Raw genomic sequence first — 20,493 nt, 5'->3', positions numbered from 1 at the left:
AACAAACAAACAAACAAACAAACAAACAAAAACAATGTGTAGACATTACCCTTAGTCAGATTTATGCCCAATTTAAATGGAGCAGCTTGTTTGGCAGGTAGAGAAATCTCCATTGCTTAACTTATTAAGAAAAAGAAGAAAGAATGAGTATCCATCAGGGTTTTTGGAGAAAGAAAATTGTTAAGTTTGGAGGCCAGTTTAAGACACTTTCTGGTTTTTGTGATTCTCTGACTTGTTTCTTTCATTCCAACACAATTTTTTTTTTTTTCATTTGGGGCTATTTATATGTGGTTAAGAAGAAAAAATAACATTGGTATGTAAGATATATGATGAGTTTGATCAAAACTGTAGCTTATAATGACATCTCTCAAAATAGTAATCCTAAATTTTAAATTCATAGACTATAATTTTTAAAAGAATTCAGATTAAATTTATAGTATCTTTGACCAATTACGGTTATAAAAATAAAAATAAATGTACACATCTTGGCTTTGCCATGTGTTTACTGTGTAACACAGATAATTTACTTTTCTACATTTCAGTCTCCTCAAAATGAGGATAATAACTTGTATCTGCCTGAGAAGACTGCTATCAGAATTAAATTAGTTGGTGTATGTAAGACAGAGCAGTACCCAGCAGCAGTCAGTGCTATGCGAGTGTTCATCGTTATGGTTAGATGTAAATGTATGCTCTGTTCTGCCTTCAGGAATTAATGACCAAGTTAATAACCGAAACCCCGGAGCAGCCGATCCCATTTCTCATTGATCATCTTCAGTCTAAACAAGGAAATCGTGGGCAGCTTCAAAGAACTTTATCTGGATCTGCAGCTCTCTGGGCAGAAAGTGAGACATCAGGTAAATGAAAAACTATATTTTACAGTTGTATTTGATAACATTTAATGTAAAACTTTACAAAAGTCTTTGTGATTATAATGAGATATATCTGGGTAGTTACCTAAAGTTTAATGTTTTGAGCTGCGACTTCACCTATACGTTCAAATTTGTCGTAAAATATTTTTGAATTTGAATATATTGTTATGTGTTATGTTTGAAAATATGAGACTTTGTATATCAAATTTTAATAGAAATAAGGTTCAGATTTTCATGGAAAGATTTCATTATGTATGAATTCAAGCTAATTATTCTAAGTCTTATTATTTTTTTTTCTTCTTTTTTTGAAAGATTTGAGTTAAATGCTTATAGCTCCTTTGCCACATCAAAGAACCTAGGGTAATGAGCTTTGGACATACAAGAGAGGGGACTCTTGGTTTTTCCTGGCCTTGCTTTTTCGCATGTAGATTCTAAGTAGCAAAAGCGTACAGGTATGGACTCTGGTGTTTGTAGGTACAAAGATGTTAAGGTGAACATTTATGAGCCCAGCGGAGCTCACGTTAGCCCATATTTATCAATTATAGTTTCTGGAGAGAGAGTCATATGTAAAACTCTGCAGCTGTAATCAGCATGCGTCTAGCGTCTCACAGTTCCCATGGATCAGAAGTCTGTACGCGATTTAACTAGATCCTTTGGTGGATCTCACAAGTCTGGGAATCAAGGTCCTACCTAGGCTGCATTCTGTCCCAGACTCTGGAATAAGCAAGAACCTGCTTGCCGGCTCATTTGGGTCGTTGGCAGAATTAACTTCCTGGCAGCTGAAAGACTTAGGTCCCTGTTTTCTCGCTGGATTTCAGCCCTGGGATTGCTCTCAACTTCTAGACGCCACCTACAGTTTCTTGTCACATGGCTCTCTCACATCATGGCCGCTTTCTTCTTTAAGACCAGCAAGAGAATGTCTCTTATTCACGTTTAATACGATGGAGTCCTCTACAACATAACGTATTTGGAGTTTTGACCTCCCATCACCTTTACCATATTCTCTTAGTCAAAGCAAATCCAACATCCTGTCTACATTCGAGGGGAAAGAATTATATAAGGCATAACATTCGGGGACAAAATCGTGGGGACCATCTTAGAATTCTGAGTAGCACAAGTACGTAATGACTCACTGCTTAGAGAGGGCGAAAGAGGGGAGGAGATTATTATGACTCCCAGATTGCGTACTTGTGTAAAGGCATAAGTGCTTGTTTCATAAAGCAAGATGGGAACACAAGACTAAATTTACGAAGGACAATAAGTCCAGTCCTTCTGATGAACTTGAATTTCTGTGGGCCATTTTAGTGGATAATTCTGCCAGGCAGTTAGTATGAGTCTAAAATTCTGGGGATAGGTCAAGGCAGGAGTCACTGATGAGATGTTCGGTACCATGCACAGAATCATTAAAACCACGGGAGTCAAAAAGGACGGAAGAAGCGGTCGAACTCGTAGGCCGAGTGAGGAGCCTGGGAGAAGGCCGGTGGGAAACCACGTGTGATGCCAGAATTTTGTGTGTTTATTAGGAAGAGAGGTGGTTTGCTGAGGACACAAGGCTAGGGAAGATCAAAGTGAGTGATGCCGGTTGTGAAAAGTCACCAAGAGAAAGGAAAAAAGGGTTAGAAAAAGGAAGATGAGAAAAGACCGTCAAGCAGTTCTGGGGCCTCTTTGGAGGTGAACGAATGAATCAATCGTGGAAATCATTAGCAAGATGGCGATTTTTCCCTGATGGCGCCCAGAAGTGCCATCAGAGGAGGGGAGCAGAGAACACAGAGTAACTGACAGGATTGTGGTCGCGCCGCGGTCCAGGTGGGGGGTGGAAGAACAGTTTTGCAGAGGAGTTGAGGACTTCTGTAAGCAAATCGTGCAAGTGATCAAAGCACATGGTCTGGCCCGAGAGGGTAGTGAGCAAGGAACGGAAAAGGTTTAGACGTAAAAGCAAATCGGAGAGCTAAAGGCCTGTCGGAGGCCAGCATCAGTGCAGGTGTGGCGAAGGTGTGAGAGGTGCAGGAGGACAGCTGCACTTGGGAGCTGGAATGACTCCAGGTGATGAGAAGGTCCCGAGGGTGGCCTCGGTTTCAGAGTGCCTTAAGCACCGGGTAAGTGGAGCTCTTCAGAGTCAGGGACCAGGAAGTGCGAGGCTTAACACATGGTTTGTCCAAGGAGGTCACTTGCCAGGGTTTTACCCAAGTTGTTGACAGGTCAAGGGAGACAGTGCCAAGGTCTGAGCGAGCTGCGAGAGTGGCCCGGGGCAGGAGGATGGCCGTAATGAAGCGTGGCAGGTGGCGTGGATGGCAGCATGAGCCACAAGACGGGAGGGGCTCTCAGCCTATTGTTGGTGGACAGGGAGGGTCCAGCCTGTGGCCAGGGCCACGCAGAGGGATGCACGCCCTCCTTTCCAGAAGCGGCAGGGGACTGGGCTCTGGTGGGAAGGGGGAGGTGGCCCTGAAGATGTGAAAGCCCGGATTTGAGGGTGGAAGAGTAATTGTTTACTGCAGGATGATCAATGTTCCAGAGAGTAAAGGGGAAAAATTTTGGAGGGAAGAGTATGACAAAAGGGGGAGAAGGAGAGCCTAGCATGACCCTTTGGTGTGAATGTAGCTGGAGAAATTTTAATTCGGGTGGCAGTAAACAATGCCAGTTTAAACCTGGACTTCTTGTGTTCAAAGTATATGGGTGTAAAACCTTTCAAAAGTCTGTCATTTCATATTGTTGAGGAGAAACCTGAGAGCAGCTTCAGTTTTATTTCTTTTTAGATATTCTAATTATTCTTCTTAAATACTTTTTGCTTTTTTTTTTTTGATATTCAGAAGTTTTATGAAATACATCTAGGCGTGTGTTTGTTTTTCTAACTTGTCATTATATGCAGAGAATCCTTACAGTCGGCAAATCCAGGCCTTAAGCCTAGAACAGTTTTCTTGTGTTCTTGCTTGTTGCTTCTATCATATTTGTTTAGATTTCTTCTTCAGGAAAATCAACTATGTGTAAATTGAGTGTTTGTTACCGTTTTTCATGTCTCTCATTTCATTCCACACTGCATTTGCCTTTCTTTATTGACTAACTTCTAGGGAGACTTATTTGTCAAGTGTGTTCTCTATGTCACTGATTCAATTTTCTGCAGTATCAGTTTTCTCTTTCTGGCTTTGAACACAAATGTAAATGTTGATATCGCATTTCCGTTTCCTGTCAGTGTTTCCTCGTCTGCTATTTTGAGTCATGTCTGTGGTTGTATTTTTATCGTTGATTTGGTTAGCCTATAGCGTCTCCCATTTCTCTTTGTTTCGTAGAATCCATTTTCTGTCTATTTTTATCGAGGAGATAAATTAGTCACATTCTAAAATTTGAAGGTTTTTCATGGTAAATCTTTTCTAAAACTATGAATTTCCTCTGTATCTTGAACATTACATTCTTGTTTTTTATATTGAATTTTTTTCTTAAAGTGATATTTTTTTCTATATATTTAAATTTAAATAAGGAGTATTTCATCTAGTTTTAGGTTTATCAGTAAATGTGTGGGTGAGCTCTTATTTGTCCCCTTAATATATAGCATGGATCTTTTTGAATTCTTTAAAAAATTGTTGAAGAAACAAGAAATCGTGGCTGCTACTAAGATGTCTAGTCTCATTTCAATCTTGTGGGTCTCTGCTAAACTGATGAGTGACTTTCTGTATCTTATCTCTTTTCAGTGAACTAAATAAGAGTGATATTATTGCTAGGCTATTTTAATTAAAGTGATTGATTTTTCTTGCCAGTAGTGGAGAATTAAAAAAGCCACAAAATCAAATGTATCATTCCCTTCTGGCTCCTTTTAGTTTTTATTTGTACCATAAGATGCTATATTTTATAAACGAGATTCTTTATTCCTTTAACTATATTGCATTAGAAGAAATTGTGGTCCTAGGATGGATATAGAAAGAAAAATTCTGAGAGATCGTGAAACAGCATAAGGAGATAACTCTGAGATAGGGGCAAGAATTGTGGATGTCTGGAAGTCTTTCAATGTTTTTCTGATTGGTCCATCTTTTGTCTGAATCCTATCTATTGAAATACCTCCTGGCTTCTGGCAGAACATAGACCACTGTTTCTCTTCCTATGTTTTTAGACTATTTATGCTGCTTTTGGAGGTAGAAAAATTAGATTACAGCTCATTAAGTGCAACCTTATGAACATTTGAGGAACCCACATAGTGTATCGTGATGTCTATTTAGTATTTATAAGTGGGTGGCCAGAGAAAGGTGTATGAATCATTCATAAAGCTAGAATGATTTGAAAACTTGTAAACATAACCAAGAAGACAGAAGGAAACTGTCCTTAAGAAGAATCTGTCTTCTTAAACAAGAAGACAAAGGGAAACTTTCTAAGATCATCTCTTGGAAAGATAATTTATTTTGGGTGTTGGTATGACATTGACCACTTTTGAAGGGGAACCGTAACCTTCAACAAGGTTGCTTGAATTGATCTTTTTTGAATGGAGAAGTGGAAAAAAATGAGTGCCGAAATTTAGTTGAATATCATTGGTTTTATATGTCGTAGTGAATAATGGATGAGCTAACATCAGCGCGTAAATTTTACTTAAATGTTAAATTGTTTTTATTTACAACAGAATGCGATGTTTTATTCTATAAGATCATTTAAGGAATGTTATTTTAAGTAATCATAATCCATGCCTAAAAAGCCTTTCAAGTAATTTCATATTTTAACATGATCTCAATTATATTAATATAGAAGCTGATTCATATCAAATTCAAAACTAAAATTTACAGGGGAAATTAAGCAAGAAATACTTTTGGATATTAGCATTATTTTTTATATAAGGTGACCTATATGTTTTGCTGAGTATATCTGATGACTCCATACATTTAGTTTTTCATCAATTGTGAAATCGCTTATTAACATATATGTATATGTGTGTGTGTGTGTGTGTGTATATATTTGTTTTGTTTTGTTTTGTTTTAACAGAACTTAAAGGAACAAGAAGGGATTTCAGAAACTTCGATAAGCCCTGGCAATTCAATGCAAAGAAGCCAAAAAAGTCAAAAAGTGACCTTGCTGTGTGTAATATTTCTCCACCGTCACCAGAATCCAGATCATGTAAGGAAGTTTGTCATTCAGGAATTACTTAGTGTCTGTAAGTCTGTGTTATTAACAAAATGAAGAAAAGGTAAGAATTGAACCCGAACTTTGAATCCAGTATTTCTGGCCGTTAATACAAATTAATTTCATATTCATGTCAGTGTTAACATCGAGCTTTATTTATGTCTCCTCATTCATACTCTTAAGCCTGTGTAATTGACTGAGACCTTTTCGAGTGTGATCTTTTAAGAGTTTAAGTTGCCTGGCGTCTCCTCGCCTCTCATGATCAGTGGCAGCATTGTGTCATATTCCAAGCATCACCAGCCCTATGTTTAATAAAGTACGCGAGAGCAAACCAAATCTTTGAGAGAGAAAGCAAGGAGGTTTGTATTTAAACGTCAACGAAATTTTATAAAATTCTTCACCCATGATCTCTCTGAAGTCCTGCCCATTTCTTATTACCGAAGCCTGGATCTTTCTGTTTGCACGATGAGTGCCCTTTCTCTGTCAATGTCCCTTCTCCTTCCTGCCGCCTTGCTGGCCATAGGGTCACCTCAGCGCTCTGCTGCCTCCCCGCACGTGCAAACGCGCCGAATGGCTTAGCAGCCCGTAGCAGTCCGTTCTTGGAAGGCGGGAGAGCTTGAAAGCAGTTATTACACATTGGCGTCTTGCACTTGTTACAGAGAGAGATTTTTAATTTTAATTTCAACAGGGAAAAGAGTAGCAAATATTCGAAACTTATGCAAAGCTATCATGTGCGAACTGGAATCTGAATTTGGGTCATTTATGAAACTGAAATGAACTGTTAAGTTTATATAGTGGTACTTGTAAAGAGTGTTGTGCCAATCACAAAATTTTTGTGAGAATTATGCGAAGTATTAAAAACTTCAAATGTTCTTATAAACCAGTTTAGTTTATAAAATTAGATCTCAACATTTTTTGAATATATAAATTAAAAATTTGCACGTGTTGTTCACAACCATATCCCCAGTAAAGTTCAACACGGTACCTGGCTCAATTAATAATTATTTAAATGAATGAATGAAGAAATGAATCAAGCCTCATCTCACAGTTCCCTTTCCATCTTTGGTCAGTCTTTACTCTCTCTTCTCCCTGCCTCCCTCCTTCCCCTCCCCCCCATCCCCCGCCCCATTTCATCCTCTCTACCACTTTGCTTCACACACCCCCAATGATAATCCATAACCTTAGAGACTTACTACTTATAAAGGGGTCAGTCCTGGATCTTGTCGACTTGAGGGTCAAATCCTCAAGGCTCCTCATTCTGCAGAGCCTTTGCCACTACAGGATGCTGCCAAGCCATGGAATGTTGATGGTGGTCTGGCATCTGATGATAGATCTCTTTCTGTTCAGGTGACCTACTTTATTAATTGGAAATATATTGTCAAAATATATTAAATTGTTCCTGAAGTAATGGAATATCTTTTGAATATATACTATTCATTAAAGATGCATTAAAGATGCATACTATAACATGTAAAGCATTACTAAAAAACATAAAAAGACATAACTAAAAAGTCAGAAGATGAGTGAAAATAGGATGCTAAAATGGAAGTATGATTCATCCTACCAAACAAAGACAGGAAAAGAGGAACAGACAAATAAAAAACTTGATTGGAATAATAGAAATTAAATGCTAAGATGTAGGCTTAAGTACAAACGAGTTAATAATTATAGTAAATGTAAAGGTACTGAACATCTCAGTTAAAAAGCAAGGATTTTAATACTAGATAAAAAGTATTAATTGTTAGGAGACACATTTAGAACATAAAAACACAGACAGTTTAAAATACTAAACACAGAGAAACCGTAATGGTTGTGTACTGTCAGACCAAGTAGAATTCAAGATGAAGGGTATACTGGAGATACAGAGGACCCAATAACAAAGTTCCCAGTGATGTGCAGGGAAAAGTTTACAGAACTAAAAGGAGATACAGACAGAATAAAGAAACCAAAAAATGAGTGTGGATGCAGAAGATTTGAACACCAGCAACCACCTTGATGTTTATAGAACACTCTACTCAATGAAGTTGAAATATGCATAATTTTCAATTCCACAGGGACTATTTCATCAAGATAGACCATATGCTGTACCACAAAAAATGATTGAAATTATGTGGAGTGTGTTTTCTGCCAAAATGGAGTTAAATTGAAAAGAAGTTATAATAACAAACCTAGAAATTTCTTACAAACCTTTCTACTTAGCACATTTCCAAGTAACCCATGAATTAAGAATAAAATCATAAAGGAAATTAGACAACATTTTGAAAAACAAAACATTAAAATTTGGAGGATGAAGATAAAGCAGTGCTTAGGAGGAAATTTATAGCTTTAAAATCCTGTATTGAGGCAAAAAGGCATAAAATCAGTTATCTAAGCTTTTACTTTAAGAATATAGACAATAATGACTTAAAACAAGGATATGTTGAGAAAAAAATGATAAAAATAAACAAGTTGAAATAAACAGTACCAAAAAAAATCAATAAATCTATAAGTCGGTTATTTGTAAAGATTAATATAATAGATAAAACCTAGCAAGACTGATTTAAAAAAGAAAAGAGAAAACCCAATTACAGATATTATTAGTAAAAGAGGGGAAAAGACTACAGGTTTTGAAGCCATTAAAAAGATAAATGAGGAAATAATTTGAGCATTACTGTTGATAAAACTAACAACTTAGATGAAGTATAAATTACTTAACAGATAGAAATTACCAAAACTGATTCAACAAGAAATAGAAATATGTAAGTGCATATATAAATTCTTAAAAATTGAATTTACCATGAAACAGTTTCTCACAAAGAGAACTTCATGCCAAATTTTTGAAGAGGACGTAATACCGCATGCAATTCTTTCCCAAAATGGAGAAGAAAGAGAGTACGTGTTCCAACTGATTTTATGAGGCCTCCATAGCCCTGCTATTAAAACAAGGACATTGCAGGACAAGAAAACAAGAGACTAATATCTCTTATCATCACAGACATAAGATATTCTTATCAAATATTGGCAGTTTTATTGGTAAATTCATTTGGAGGAGACAGTAAATGTATTTTTAACGCATAGGTAGAAATTTTTGGTGGAAGTCACAGTGAGTCAGACTTTGATTAATATAGTAAAGAATTATTCAAAATTAGCCCTGTTCAGTATATAGTAGTCTGGTCTGTGGAGCAGCTGTCTCGTAGGGACCAGGGGAAGACGCCCGTCTGAAGATGCCTGTCGGGCATCCTCCTGCACTAAGGATGGACTTTGCCGTGGTGATGTCACAGACTCCCGCCCTCAGATTCTGTCACCTCATCTGGGTCGTATTACATTGTTGATACCGTTCTGCTGTTTTCCATTTCTCCTGAGGATATATTTTAAAAACGTGTTTAAATTATAGCACTGAGTTTTAAGATTAAGTATAGCCTAAGTAAGGGTTTTCAAACCATCAGAAACCTTTAGAGATTTTCTCATCTGAAGGCTGTATCCTGGGCCGATTATCTTCAAGATCTCCTTCCATTATTTACCAAAACATCTTTGAAATCACCTAGTATACTTAATTAGATCGCGATCATACTATGGCTTTGGTTTTCCCTAGATTTGGTTCCCATGATAAATTGGATATCAATTGTATTTCAAATCACCACAAGCTACAATATATATATATTTTTAATTTTCCTTTGTTTCTCTTGAAATTTGCTGAAGAAAATCCTTGCGTGTTGTGTCAGTTCTCTGTAGTGCTTGATGTAACCTCTCCAAAGCTCAATCATCTTAAACAACAATTTAGAATTTCTCAGGATTCACTGGATTGACTAGGCAGTTCTGCTGGCTTATTAATGTCAATGGATTCAGATGGTAGGTCTTCAGTGCCTGGGGTGGATGGGCAGCTAAGCATGTCTGGTGGTCATCTGGAAATATTGATGAAGACCGATTCTTCAAAAAAAATCTATGCTCTTATTTTGTAACATTAAAAAAGAGAAATCTTGCTGGTATATGGTAATAGCTAGGAAAATTAGATAATGATACAGATTAGAGAAGATATTCAATAAAGGTTAACAGAAGTGTTTTGAAGGATAGGATAGTTTTGTCTGCTTCATTTTTTGAGTTTTTTTCCCCTAGGCCTTGAGTTGATTTGCTTTAGAAAACTGCCTTTAAACTGTACACTCATTTTTATTATTTATTAAGTAACTTTTATTATTTTGAAATGCATTGTGGACATACCTCCATGCTAATAAACTTAGATCTAAGTTATACTTTTTAATAAGTGCACACTGAGGCATAGTGTCAATATGCCGTAATTTATCGATCATCGTTAAAAGACATTAAATTATTTCCAGAGTTTTGCCACTATGAACTATTTGCTGAAATAAACAAATTAATACCTTGCACTTCCTGAAAATAAACAGCCTTGTGTAGTAAATGCATAAGAATACATGTTTTCATTTATTATAATTTACCTGATATAAGATTGCCGAGTCAGTGGGGCAGTATATTTTTTATTATAATAGACACTGCCAGCTTACTTTTTTAAATAGGTGGCCGAAAAAATATGTTAATAGTCTGCCTTTCCCATAGCCTTATTATATAAATATTTAAAAAATTATTTGTATCAAAACAAAGATATGTGTAGTTTAAAAAGCAAAGTAGAACGTGCTACAAGGCAACAGTGTTCTTCCCCCCTGTTCTGCTTCTGATGTGGAAACACTTGACTCTTTCAGGTGTTTCTTCTGGTGCACAAGTCTGTGCATCTAAATAGACAAGGTACTGACACGGTTCTCTTTTACTTTAGAGTGAGGCCTTAACTTTTGACCTCTTTCTGAGACCTGCGCTTTGTACCTCAGCCCCCACCTCATCCTCACACTGTAGTCATGCAGGTATTTCAAATGTTGGTTGAATATATACTCTACATTGGTGTTAGGATGACTATATTAATTAGCCTTTTTTTACAGTAGACCTATAAGGTGTCCACTGATTAATTTGTCTCTAGAATTAATAATTGACTTCTTGTTTTGTTTTGTTTTTTATGTATGCATCACTAATGCTTCACCAAACAAACCCTGCCATAAAGTATGAAACACTCCCATCAAGTTGTTCTAATTCCTGTCTTATTTTATTTTGTATTTCATCGCATCGGAAGACTGTTAGAGCCCTCTCTCACGTGGCCCTCTGTCCTCTTGGTCCATTCTTGGCTCCTTGGTCTCTCGCAGTTTTCTCAGCTGTCTCCTGAGGCCCATCCTTCAGTGCCATTCCGGGGACCCCTTTTCCTTTTTCTTGTGGCGGGTCACCGGTTCCCCGAATCCCAAGTTGTTCCACTTTTCGTTTTGGTAGAGCACTCCAACTAGGAGCTTTCTGAAGTAGAGTGCTTGCAAGATAGATTTTGAGTCCTTACAAGTATCTCGATTGGTCCTTTAGTTGGGTATAAAATTCTAAGTTGGAAGTAATCTTAGTTAGACTTTTGCAGGAATTTCTCCCTTGTCTTCTGGGGCCCAGTGTTGCTACCAAGAAGTCTGATGGCAATTTAATTTGCTATTTTTGTCCCCGAGAGCTTTTAAGATCTTTTCTTTATTGCCACTGTTGTAAAACTTTGTGATGATATGCCTTGAATTATACTGGGCATGTACTGAATTCTTCCAATCTGAAAAACAAGTAAGCTTTTATATCCTCATTACTTCATCATTGGTCCTCCTTGCTTGATGTTTTAATGCTTAAATGGTCTGAATGTCCCCTTTTATGGGCATGTCTCTTTTCGGGGATTAGATTTCAATATTCTCTAGCTTTCTAAATCCATTTACTACTCATCAATTTATTTTGCATCCTCCAATAAAATATGTTACTATTTCTTGTCTAATAATGTCTTCTCTCCTTGTTCAACTAATTCTTTGACCAAAAAAAAAATATATATATATATTTTACCATAACAATTTTACTGGGAATTTGACATTTAGAGAGAAATGAAAGTAAATATATGTATTCAGTCTTCTGTTTTTTTTTTTCAGAAGACAGCATGAATGTCTTAGAAATATATCCTAATTGCTAATGAAGAAGTTAGTAGTTATTTTTAAGCTTCTAATCATAGTACAAAATATACTCTGCTTATATGTTTTTCTCTAAATTATAGAAATTATTAGTTTTAAATTTGTACCTGACTTTTCTTTTTTCTGTAAACACTGTCACACTTCCCTTCTTCATTTAAAACATTTCTTAAAACTCAGCTTTAACACTTCCTCACTATTTGCTCACAAAAAAATCATTCCAAGATGAACATTTTTATTCTGTACATTGATCTTGACACAGTCTTTCATGTAGTAATAAATAGTAAGTTTTTTTTTTTATCACTATGTAGCATGCTCATGAAGTAATCATTTTTTTTAAACATAGTGCCAAGGTCAGTAGACCATTCTAAATGGATCTGGCGGACTAAACCAGAAAGCCGTGATTTTGATGAATTGAACCACATCCTTCAAGAGAGCAAGAAGCTGGGAAAAGCCCTTGAGAATCTCTCTCGAAGTAAGTTTAGTTACTTGATTATAATTGAAATTCCTAACCAACATTAAAGTAAAGCATTCATTAACATTGCCAGGAACCCATTTCCAGCATCCTCATTCTAATTCTGTGAGAGACCGAGGAGTTCTGAGGGCGTGAGTTTGGGAATGAGGATTGATCTTGCACAGAGCACAGATCCGTGGGAAGGCTGCTTACACAGAGTAGAAGGAGCTGCTGTTTGACTCCTGTTTCTCTCCAGGGTCACTCTTACGGAGGTCACATGCACACCTAAAGCATCTTACTCATTCTTCTTTTTCGAGCCTTGTTGTTTTGTGTCATCTTAATTAATACACATGCCTATTGCCTTTATGAGTGTTTAACGTTTGTAGACTTCTTAAAGATAGGACTGGGCCAGGTTCTTCGTAGGATCCTCTCAGAGCCTAGCACAGTGCCGTGTAATATAGTTTCGGTAAAAGCAGTGATTCTGTGTTCCAAGGGCCTAGGTTAGAGGTTTTGCTGTGCCTGTGAGATGACTAGCCTCGAGTGCATCCATAAACCTCCATGAGCCTCAGCGCTCTCATCTCCAGAGCAGGGAGACGTGATCACATGTCTTTCTTCTGGTAGGAGCGAAGGTCAAAATGATATATTCCGAGTGAAAACTTTGAGATGTGGTCACGTGTTGTCACGCGAGTACACAATCACATGTTTCGATTCGATAAATGCTGCCTTGCTTCTCATGCTCCTCTGCTCTTCTCTGAACACACTTACGTGCTACAGTCTGCTTTTCACGTATCTGCTGCCCGGATTTTGAGCCTCCTGCGGCAGGCCCGCCCTGCGCCTGGACACCGCTGCAGGGAGCTCAGCGGCCAGGGCACGAGGGGGCGGGATTTGCCGGGCGAGCGTCACCTCTGGCTCCATCTCGTCCTGATCTGTCTTCTCTGAGGCCCTGCCCTCACCCCTCCTCCGCTGTAGACCCACCTGCTTCTCTGAGTGTGGCCTCTGACATCAGATTATATATGCTTTGGTATTTGTAGACTTAATTTCTTTGGCTTTGTCTGAGGCTTACTTTTTTGAAGGAATTATGCTTTAAAATAAATCGGTAGGTAAGTGATAGGTAAGTAAATAAACTAAAAGAGCAGCAGTGTCTTATCATATGTCATTGGTCGCACAGCCCTTGGCTTCGGGGAGGGTGGTGGGAATTTCAGTGTCAACCGAGCCGGATGCTTTCGGTGCTTGTGGCCGTTTCCTCTGAAATGAGGCATCGACAGCATGGATATCTTTAGTCCATTCAGACGCTGGTCTGCAGGGTGCAGTTCACGTGAAAACACCAGCTAGGGTTTTTCCAAGGAAACACGCCCAGTCGTCGGGAGACTAGGGGACAGATGCTGATGCTCCACGACCGATGATAGCAATCTGCACTCCGCCGTCTTTGCTTATGTTTTAGCAACCCTCTGACTGCATTTTCTCTTGCATATTTTGTATTTACCGCTGCTTCCGAGTTTCTATAAACTTTAAAAATATTTTATAAAAACGATGGCTTGTAAGAGTTAGTGAAATGACGGAAAACAGTGACTCTCTTCTCAGGGAGCGGGGAGAATTTCCTGGCGCCTCAGTATAGACGGTTCTCATTAGGGCTTCGTGCTTCCGAGAAGAAGCGATTCTTCAAAATCCTTTCAAGTGCTTTTAATTAGTTTAAGCTCTGATTAAAAGTGAAATAACAGAAAGTGAAAAATACATCGGTTAACTTAAATATTGATACTATGGAGTAGAAGGAATTATATGTAATAGAATGGAGATTTATTTAGATAATTTAATAGGTAAAATCATCAAAATATGTAAATGTTAAGAAGATATAACACTAGGTATCTGAACACAATACGCAAGACCGAACACCTGGCAGAGGTGGAGGCCTAATTCCTTCCCCAAGTCAAGTTTCTTATGTACCTAGTTTGAGTTTTATTCCGGGACCCTTTACTTTTTAGTACTATAATATGTTTTCATAGTGACTTTTCATCTCCATTTTTCACTGGTAAAATTTCTAGGCTATACAAATCAGCTCCCAAGGTTTAAAGTGGAGAGTGATGGGCAATGGACAGAGGATCAGGGAGCTAGCTCGTGAGTGATGTACACATTCTGTTTGGGTTTAAAAAATGTAAAATTTTTGACAAAAATTGACTGTTCAAAGACTTTTTGCCTTGCTTGCTAACTCTCAGCTGGTCTAGGTAGGCAAAATACTATTGCTGTCTTTGTGAATAATGAGTTCACTAACTGAAGTATAAAAGAAATTTAAAGATCAACTGATAACTTTCTAAGAATGTAATGAGATAACTTTGCTAAGGGCTAAGGGCATTGATGCAAAAAGTTAAAAAAAATCACGGGTTATTTCATTACTTAATATCCAAGTTTTTTGACTTTGGATGAGAAAGATAATTTTGTTTTATATATCCACTCTCTTAAAATAGGTTGTCTTTTAAATATTTATTAATTATAATATATTCAGTTCTAATCTTGAATTAATATCAGAAATGAACATTTTTGTCATATTAAATGTAAAATTAAGCATTTAAAAGATATATTTGGCTTTTATAAACCAGAATAATGTATTTTAAATCTACTGTAGGCTGCGATGTAAAATGTTTGGTACCCTGTAAAATTTCTACAGTATCTTAAAGTCTGAGTTATTCCAAGTGACCCTTTATAATTTTATATATTTTTTAAACCCAAACTTACGTCAGAACTTTGGAAATGTCTATAAGCACTCTGACAGCTCTGGGGTCTGTCACCGGAGTCACGTACACTCCCCTGGTCCGATACCATCATGTCCTGGAGTCCGCCACACGCACGCGGTGCCGGCCCTGGCCAGCGGCCATGCTTCTCCTCCCAGAAGCCTTCTCTCTCTGAATTTAAGGCGCTACCTTCATCATACAGCGAGTCCTTGAGTAATTGTTAAGCTTGGGTCACCCATAATTCCCAGAGTGGTAGCTACACTCTTCTAGTGAAGTAACACATAAAAATTCTTAGTTAGCAATAACTTTTGCCAAAAACAATAATTTTATAGAATGTCGCTATGAAGAATGGGTCTCGAATACAGCTGTGTTTCTAGTTTTATCTACAAGGGGAAGCAGGGTGCCACTTACTGCTTTGCATGTAATCGATTGATTAGGTAAGTGGAGGCGGAGATGATACAGGAGCCTGTAAAGTTCCCTCCACACACGCTCTGCGGCTGAGCAGGTGAGAGCATCCTCACTCGAGCATATTTCCTGAGTGCTTGCAGGTTCTCTTTTCTAACCTGGCTCATCTTTCTCGCACGTGACAGTCTGCTGAACTCTAGCTTCAGTCCCCTTTGTCCTCTCTCTCTTCCCTTGGGCTTCAGGCTTCAGACTTTTTCTTGTCCCTTGGCCCATCCCACATGGGGGTTTGACGCCAGATCCCATTCGCCCTCTGCCCCAAGCCTGAGGGCCGGCCACCCCTGCTCCAGGGCCTGAGTTAGCTCTAGGCACAACATTCTTCAAGAAAAGGAGGAAGTGAGAGGAAGGGAGGATGACATCCTTAGCTTGACATATGAAGATTGAAATGCTCCTAGGAATTCACCAGCTAGGTGGGGGGTGGGGAGTCTGTGCTGGTGGTAAAGATTTGTTAGTCATCACCACATAGAGGTGTAAAAATGTCAGCGGTATGGCTTAGATTCCCAAGGGGAGCCTGTCGAGTGAAAAGAACAGAACAGCTCAGCAAGACACCCTTGGCGTTCCAGGAAAGGGCTCTTTACCCCAAGGGAAGAAAATTTGAAGGAGACAAAGCAGGACCATAGAAAAGAGAGGACAGCGTCTCGAGAGGGAGAGTGAGCTTAACAGCATCTGTCATCACAGAAAGACACAGTGAGGGCTAAAACTTTGTTCATTGCTGACCTAGAACAATTTTAGTGGAATGGTAAAGACAGAAATTAGATTAAAACGCGGCGAGGAGTGTGTGGATGGTGAGAAGAACTGTGAGGAGGGATCGTTTCTCCGCTGGCTTCAGACGCCGTCAGGCTCAGGGACTGCGGGCAGGTTCCTACCCCGCTGTCCAGCTGCGTCCTCATCCGTGAAATAAGGGGATTAAAATAGATCGTCTCCGACCACCAGCCCACGTTAATACTCCAGCACTCCCGGAGTCTCAGTCAGTCCCCGAGCAGGAACAAAATCGTAACGGGCCAAGTCGTGCTTCATCGTCGTCGTAACATAAAGAGCATCTTCACGACACCTTTGTTCATCAGCTCGGCATTTAACAGCCTGTCGGCAGGACGGCACTGGTTTCGTTTTTGTCGCATCATTTGCCTTGTTTCAGCAGTTCGTGCTGTCACAGTCGATGTACAGTCTTAGTTTGTTTTCATTAGTAGAAAGGATGTCTCACAATATTTCGAAGCACTAATAAAAAGAAAAAAAAATGGAAAATATACTAGATTTACCAATATAATTTTTGTCTTTGTTTTTAACATTATATTATTAAAGATTGTTTCTAAAACTTTTTTTATAAATCTCTTTTGAATCCCAGGTATTGCAATTTCAGATGAACTCGATAAGGTAAGTTGAACTATACATCTAATGAAAAGAACATACAGAATTTAGATGTTAATCCATCATCTAAATGAAAAAGTTTCTGAAACATCCATTGTATAAATATAATTTATTTGCTACTAACATTTTAAAACTTTCAAAATTATATGCTTAATTTTTTTTATGAATGTTATTGCATGAACTATATATCATCTATTCTTTCGAGTCAAGAGTTGTTACATTTGGTTGGACGAAACTGTAGTCGCTGAATCACTACATCAAAAAATGAAAGCTAATGTTGTATCATGTAAACTATTTGGATTCTGCCTGTATCCAGACAATGATGATGATGATGGTGGTGGTGGTGGTGATGGTGATGGTGATGATGGTGATGATGATGGTGATGATGGTGATGGTGATGATGGCGATGATGATGGTGATGATGGTGGTGGTGATGATGATGGTGGTGATGGTGATGATGGTGATGATGATGATGATGATGATGGTGATGATGAGAATGATGATGGTGGTGGTGGTGATGATGGTGATGGTGATGATGATGGTGATGATGGTGGTGGTGGCGGTGGTGGTGGTGATGGTGATGGTGGTGGTGGTGGTGGTGGTGATGATGGTGGTGATGGTGATGATGATGATGATGGTGGTGGTGGTGATGATGATGGTGGTGATGGTGATGATGGTGATGATGGCGATGATGATGGTGATGATGGTGATGGTGGTGGTGGTGGTGGTGGTGATGATGGTGATGGTGATGATGGTGGTGATGGTGGTGATGGTGATGATGGTGATGATGGTGATGATGGTGATGATGGCGATGATGATGGTGATGATGGCGGTGATGGTGGAGATGGTGGTGGTGATGGTGGTGGTGATGGTGGTGGTGGTGATGATGATGGTGATGATGGTGATGGTGATGATGGTGATGATGGTGATGGTGATGATGGTGATGGTGGTGGTGGTGATGATGTGGAAGACACAGTTCACTTGTGCTTTCCCAAAGCTATACTCTTGTGAACCTCACTCAGTACCTTTGGTTTAATTTTAAGATGCCGAGAGAATATGATGATGCCCTGCATTGGAGCAATAGTTGCGAGAGTGGTGAGAAGGGGCGTGATTAGATTAGGAATTGGACTGTGTTTTAGCAGTAGAGTCTTAGTAGGGGAGCTGGCGGCGGCGTGGATGTGGGGTGTCATGGAAGGGAACAGCCAGTGATGATTCTGAGGTGTGCGGGGGAGAGAAACTAAGTGAGCTGTGGAGACATTTACCAAAATTAGAGAAACTGAGGAAAGAGCAAATCTGGAAGGTTGGCATTGCATCAAGAGTCCTCTTTTGGATTCTTTTGAGTTGTCAGTATTTGGTAAACATTGATCCAAGTGCTTTACCAAACAGAAAACATTGAAATTGGCTTGGTAGCTAAATACACAGATAGAAAATGATAGAATATAGTGTACAACAAATGGGATCATATAATTATGACGTTTTCAAACAATAAGGTCTAAGCTATATTATTTTTGTAAAAGTGATTGTTACCATTTTTCTGTTCTAAACAGGAGTGTACTGTTTGAATTTTGTACCATAAAGATACATGAAAGATACATTTACTTAAGAAATAAAATTTATGAATGTACTCTTAAATATGAATTCACTTTAATAAACCATCACAATATTTTTAAATTATTTTAATTTCTGTCTGCATTAACTCCATGCAAAGCTGGATCATGGCTGTCCACGATAGCAAGTTTAGTAAGTGGCAGGTGTGGTCTCCCGGCTTTGTCCTAGTTTCCTAGTCCTCTCTGTCTGTCACTGTCTTTGCCCAAACTGGTCTCCTCCTCTGACGACGACCTTCCTTACAGTTTGCAGAAATTGAATAATTCCTGCACTTGCAGTTATGCTCTAGGCCCACTTTAAGTACGAAGATGTAATCATCGCCATTTCTAGGTCCATTTGCTCCTTCCAGTCTGTTCTGCAAAGCCCCGGATGCCGGGGCCGCGGTTTAGCTTGTGTGCCTCTGCTTGGCCCGCGTCCTTCCCTTTCTCTGAGTCCCGACTTGCAGCTGGGTTAGTGTCTGCATCTTGGCCAAAGAACATTCGAATTGTTCTTTGAACCGACAGTGGGTTTCACCCTCACTGGATAAAACTGCGGATGCCCTGATACTTGGTCCCAAGTATCATCGCCAGGATATGTCCTCTCCTCTCCCTCCCTTCCTCTTCCAAGCGCCGACTAGTCAGGGGACTGTCCACTTAACTAAGCTGCACACCGTGTTTGTTGATTTTCATTTACTTAATATTTATATTTTTGAAGACTTCACAGAAATTGCTGAAATTTGCACGTCTATTTTTGTTTTTATTGAGGAAGACACTAGTAGTCATACTAAACAAGTTTTTATTGAAAAAAAAATTATATAAGTAGAAAAAATTCTTCCCTCTCTCACACCAAAGCAGCACAGACTTCCGGAGTGGCAGCCACCAGCCTTTGCCTTCCGAAAACCTCTCTTGAACGAGAGGGACAGCCTGCCCCACGGCGCCCTCTGGTGACCACCGAGCTCACAGTTTTGCATTTTTCTCAAGAAAAAGTGAATCTCAGGCAGTTACTAAAAAAAACCCAAACAGAATGGGTTATAATGTGTATTGACCTGACACCTGTGTGTTTAATATAATAATAAAAATAAGTATAGATTTTTCCTTTTAATCTTCCATTAACAATTTTTGGAGGTTCACTAAAGATGTATTTTTCTTAACCTTTAACTGATCTTTCACTGTCATTAAAATTTGATTATAATTTTATTGAAGTTATTTCTTCTGTGCCTGTTAAAGCTAGTTTATGAATTCTGAAAATGATCATAAGAATTATTCTACTTAAAATGGAAAGATAAAACAGAGGCTAATATTTTTAAGTCTTTTAAAAAATATTATAAGAATTCTGTCAATTTTTTATTGATTTGTCTTTTCTGTTCCTTTTCCTTAGTCACTCTATTGGTTCTCTATTGCTTCTGTAACAAATTGAAATAAGACAATATTATTGTCTTATAGTTCTGTAGTTCAGAAGTTCCCCATGAGTCTTCCAAGGCGAAATCAAGGTGTCAGAGGCCGCGTCTCTTCCCGGGGTTCTGGGGAACCTGGTTTCTTGTGCTTTCAGCTTCTGGAGGCCGTTCATCCCGTGGCGTGTGGCCCCTTTCCCACATCTTCGAAGCCAGCAGTGTCTCGTCTCTGTCTCGTCTCAGCCTGGGCAAGCTCTCCGCTTTCATGGCATCGCGTGATTCGGTGGGGGCCACTCTGCTAATCCAGATAACATCCCCATTGTAACACTTTAGCCTTCGTTATGCAGAGTTCTTTTTGCCATGAAAGGTGACATATTTCTGGGTGTGGGGGTTAGGATGTGGACATTTTGGGGAAGCCGTTATTTTACCTATACAGCCATTATCAGACAGTATTACCTTTCATATCTCTATATAATTTTTCAGACTCCTACATTTCCAGTTCATCCTTTAAAACGCCGTATAACAGATATCGTTGGTGCCTGCCCAG

The 20,493-nt window shown here is 38.8% G+C and overlaps 1 protein-coding gene across 1 annotated transcript in view; it reads left to right on the top strand.

The window, feature by feature from the left end:
* The window catches only part of CUNH8orf34 (chromosome unknown C8orf34 homolog), a 254,464-nt gene that overhangs the window by 40,323 nt on the left and 193,648 nt on the right, over window positions 1-20,493 (top strand). The window contains 4 exon segments of the mRNA XM_016152981.2: window positions 707-854; window positions 5,826-5,957; window positions 12,315-12,443; window positions 16,950-16,978. Coding sequence (XP_016008467.2) covers window positions 707-854; window positions 5,826-5,957; window positions 12,315-12,443; window positions 16,950-16,978 — 438 coding nt within the window.

This window comes from Rousettus aegyptiacus, unplaced genomic scaffold (assembly GCF_014176215.1).
Source record: "Rousettus aegyptiacus isolate mRouAeg1 unplaced genomic scaffold, mRouAeg1.p scaffold_m13_p_15, whole genome shotgun sequence".
NCBI classification, from domain to species: Eukaryota; Metazoa; Chordata; class Mammalia; order Chiroptera; family Pteropodidae; genus Rousettus; species Rousettus aegyptiacus.
Note: the sequence above shows the minus strand (reverse complement) of the source record. Positions and strands in the feature narration are given on the sequence as shown.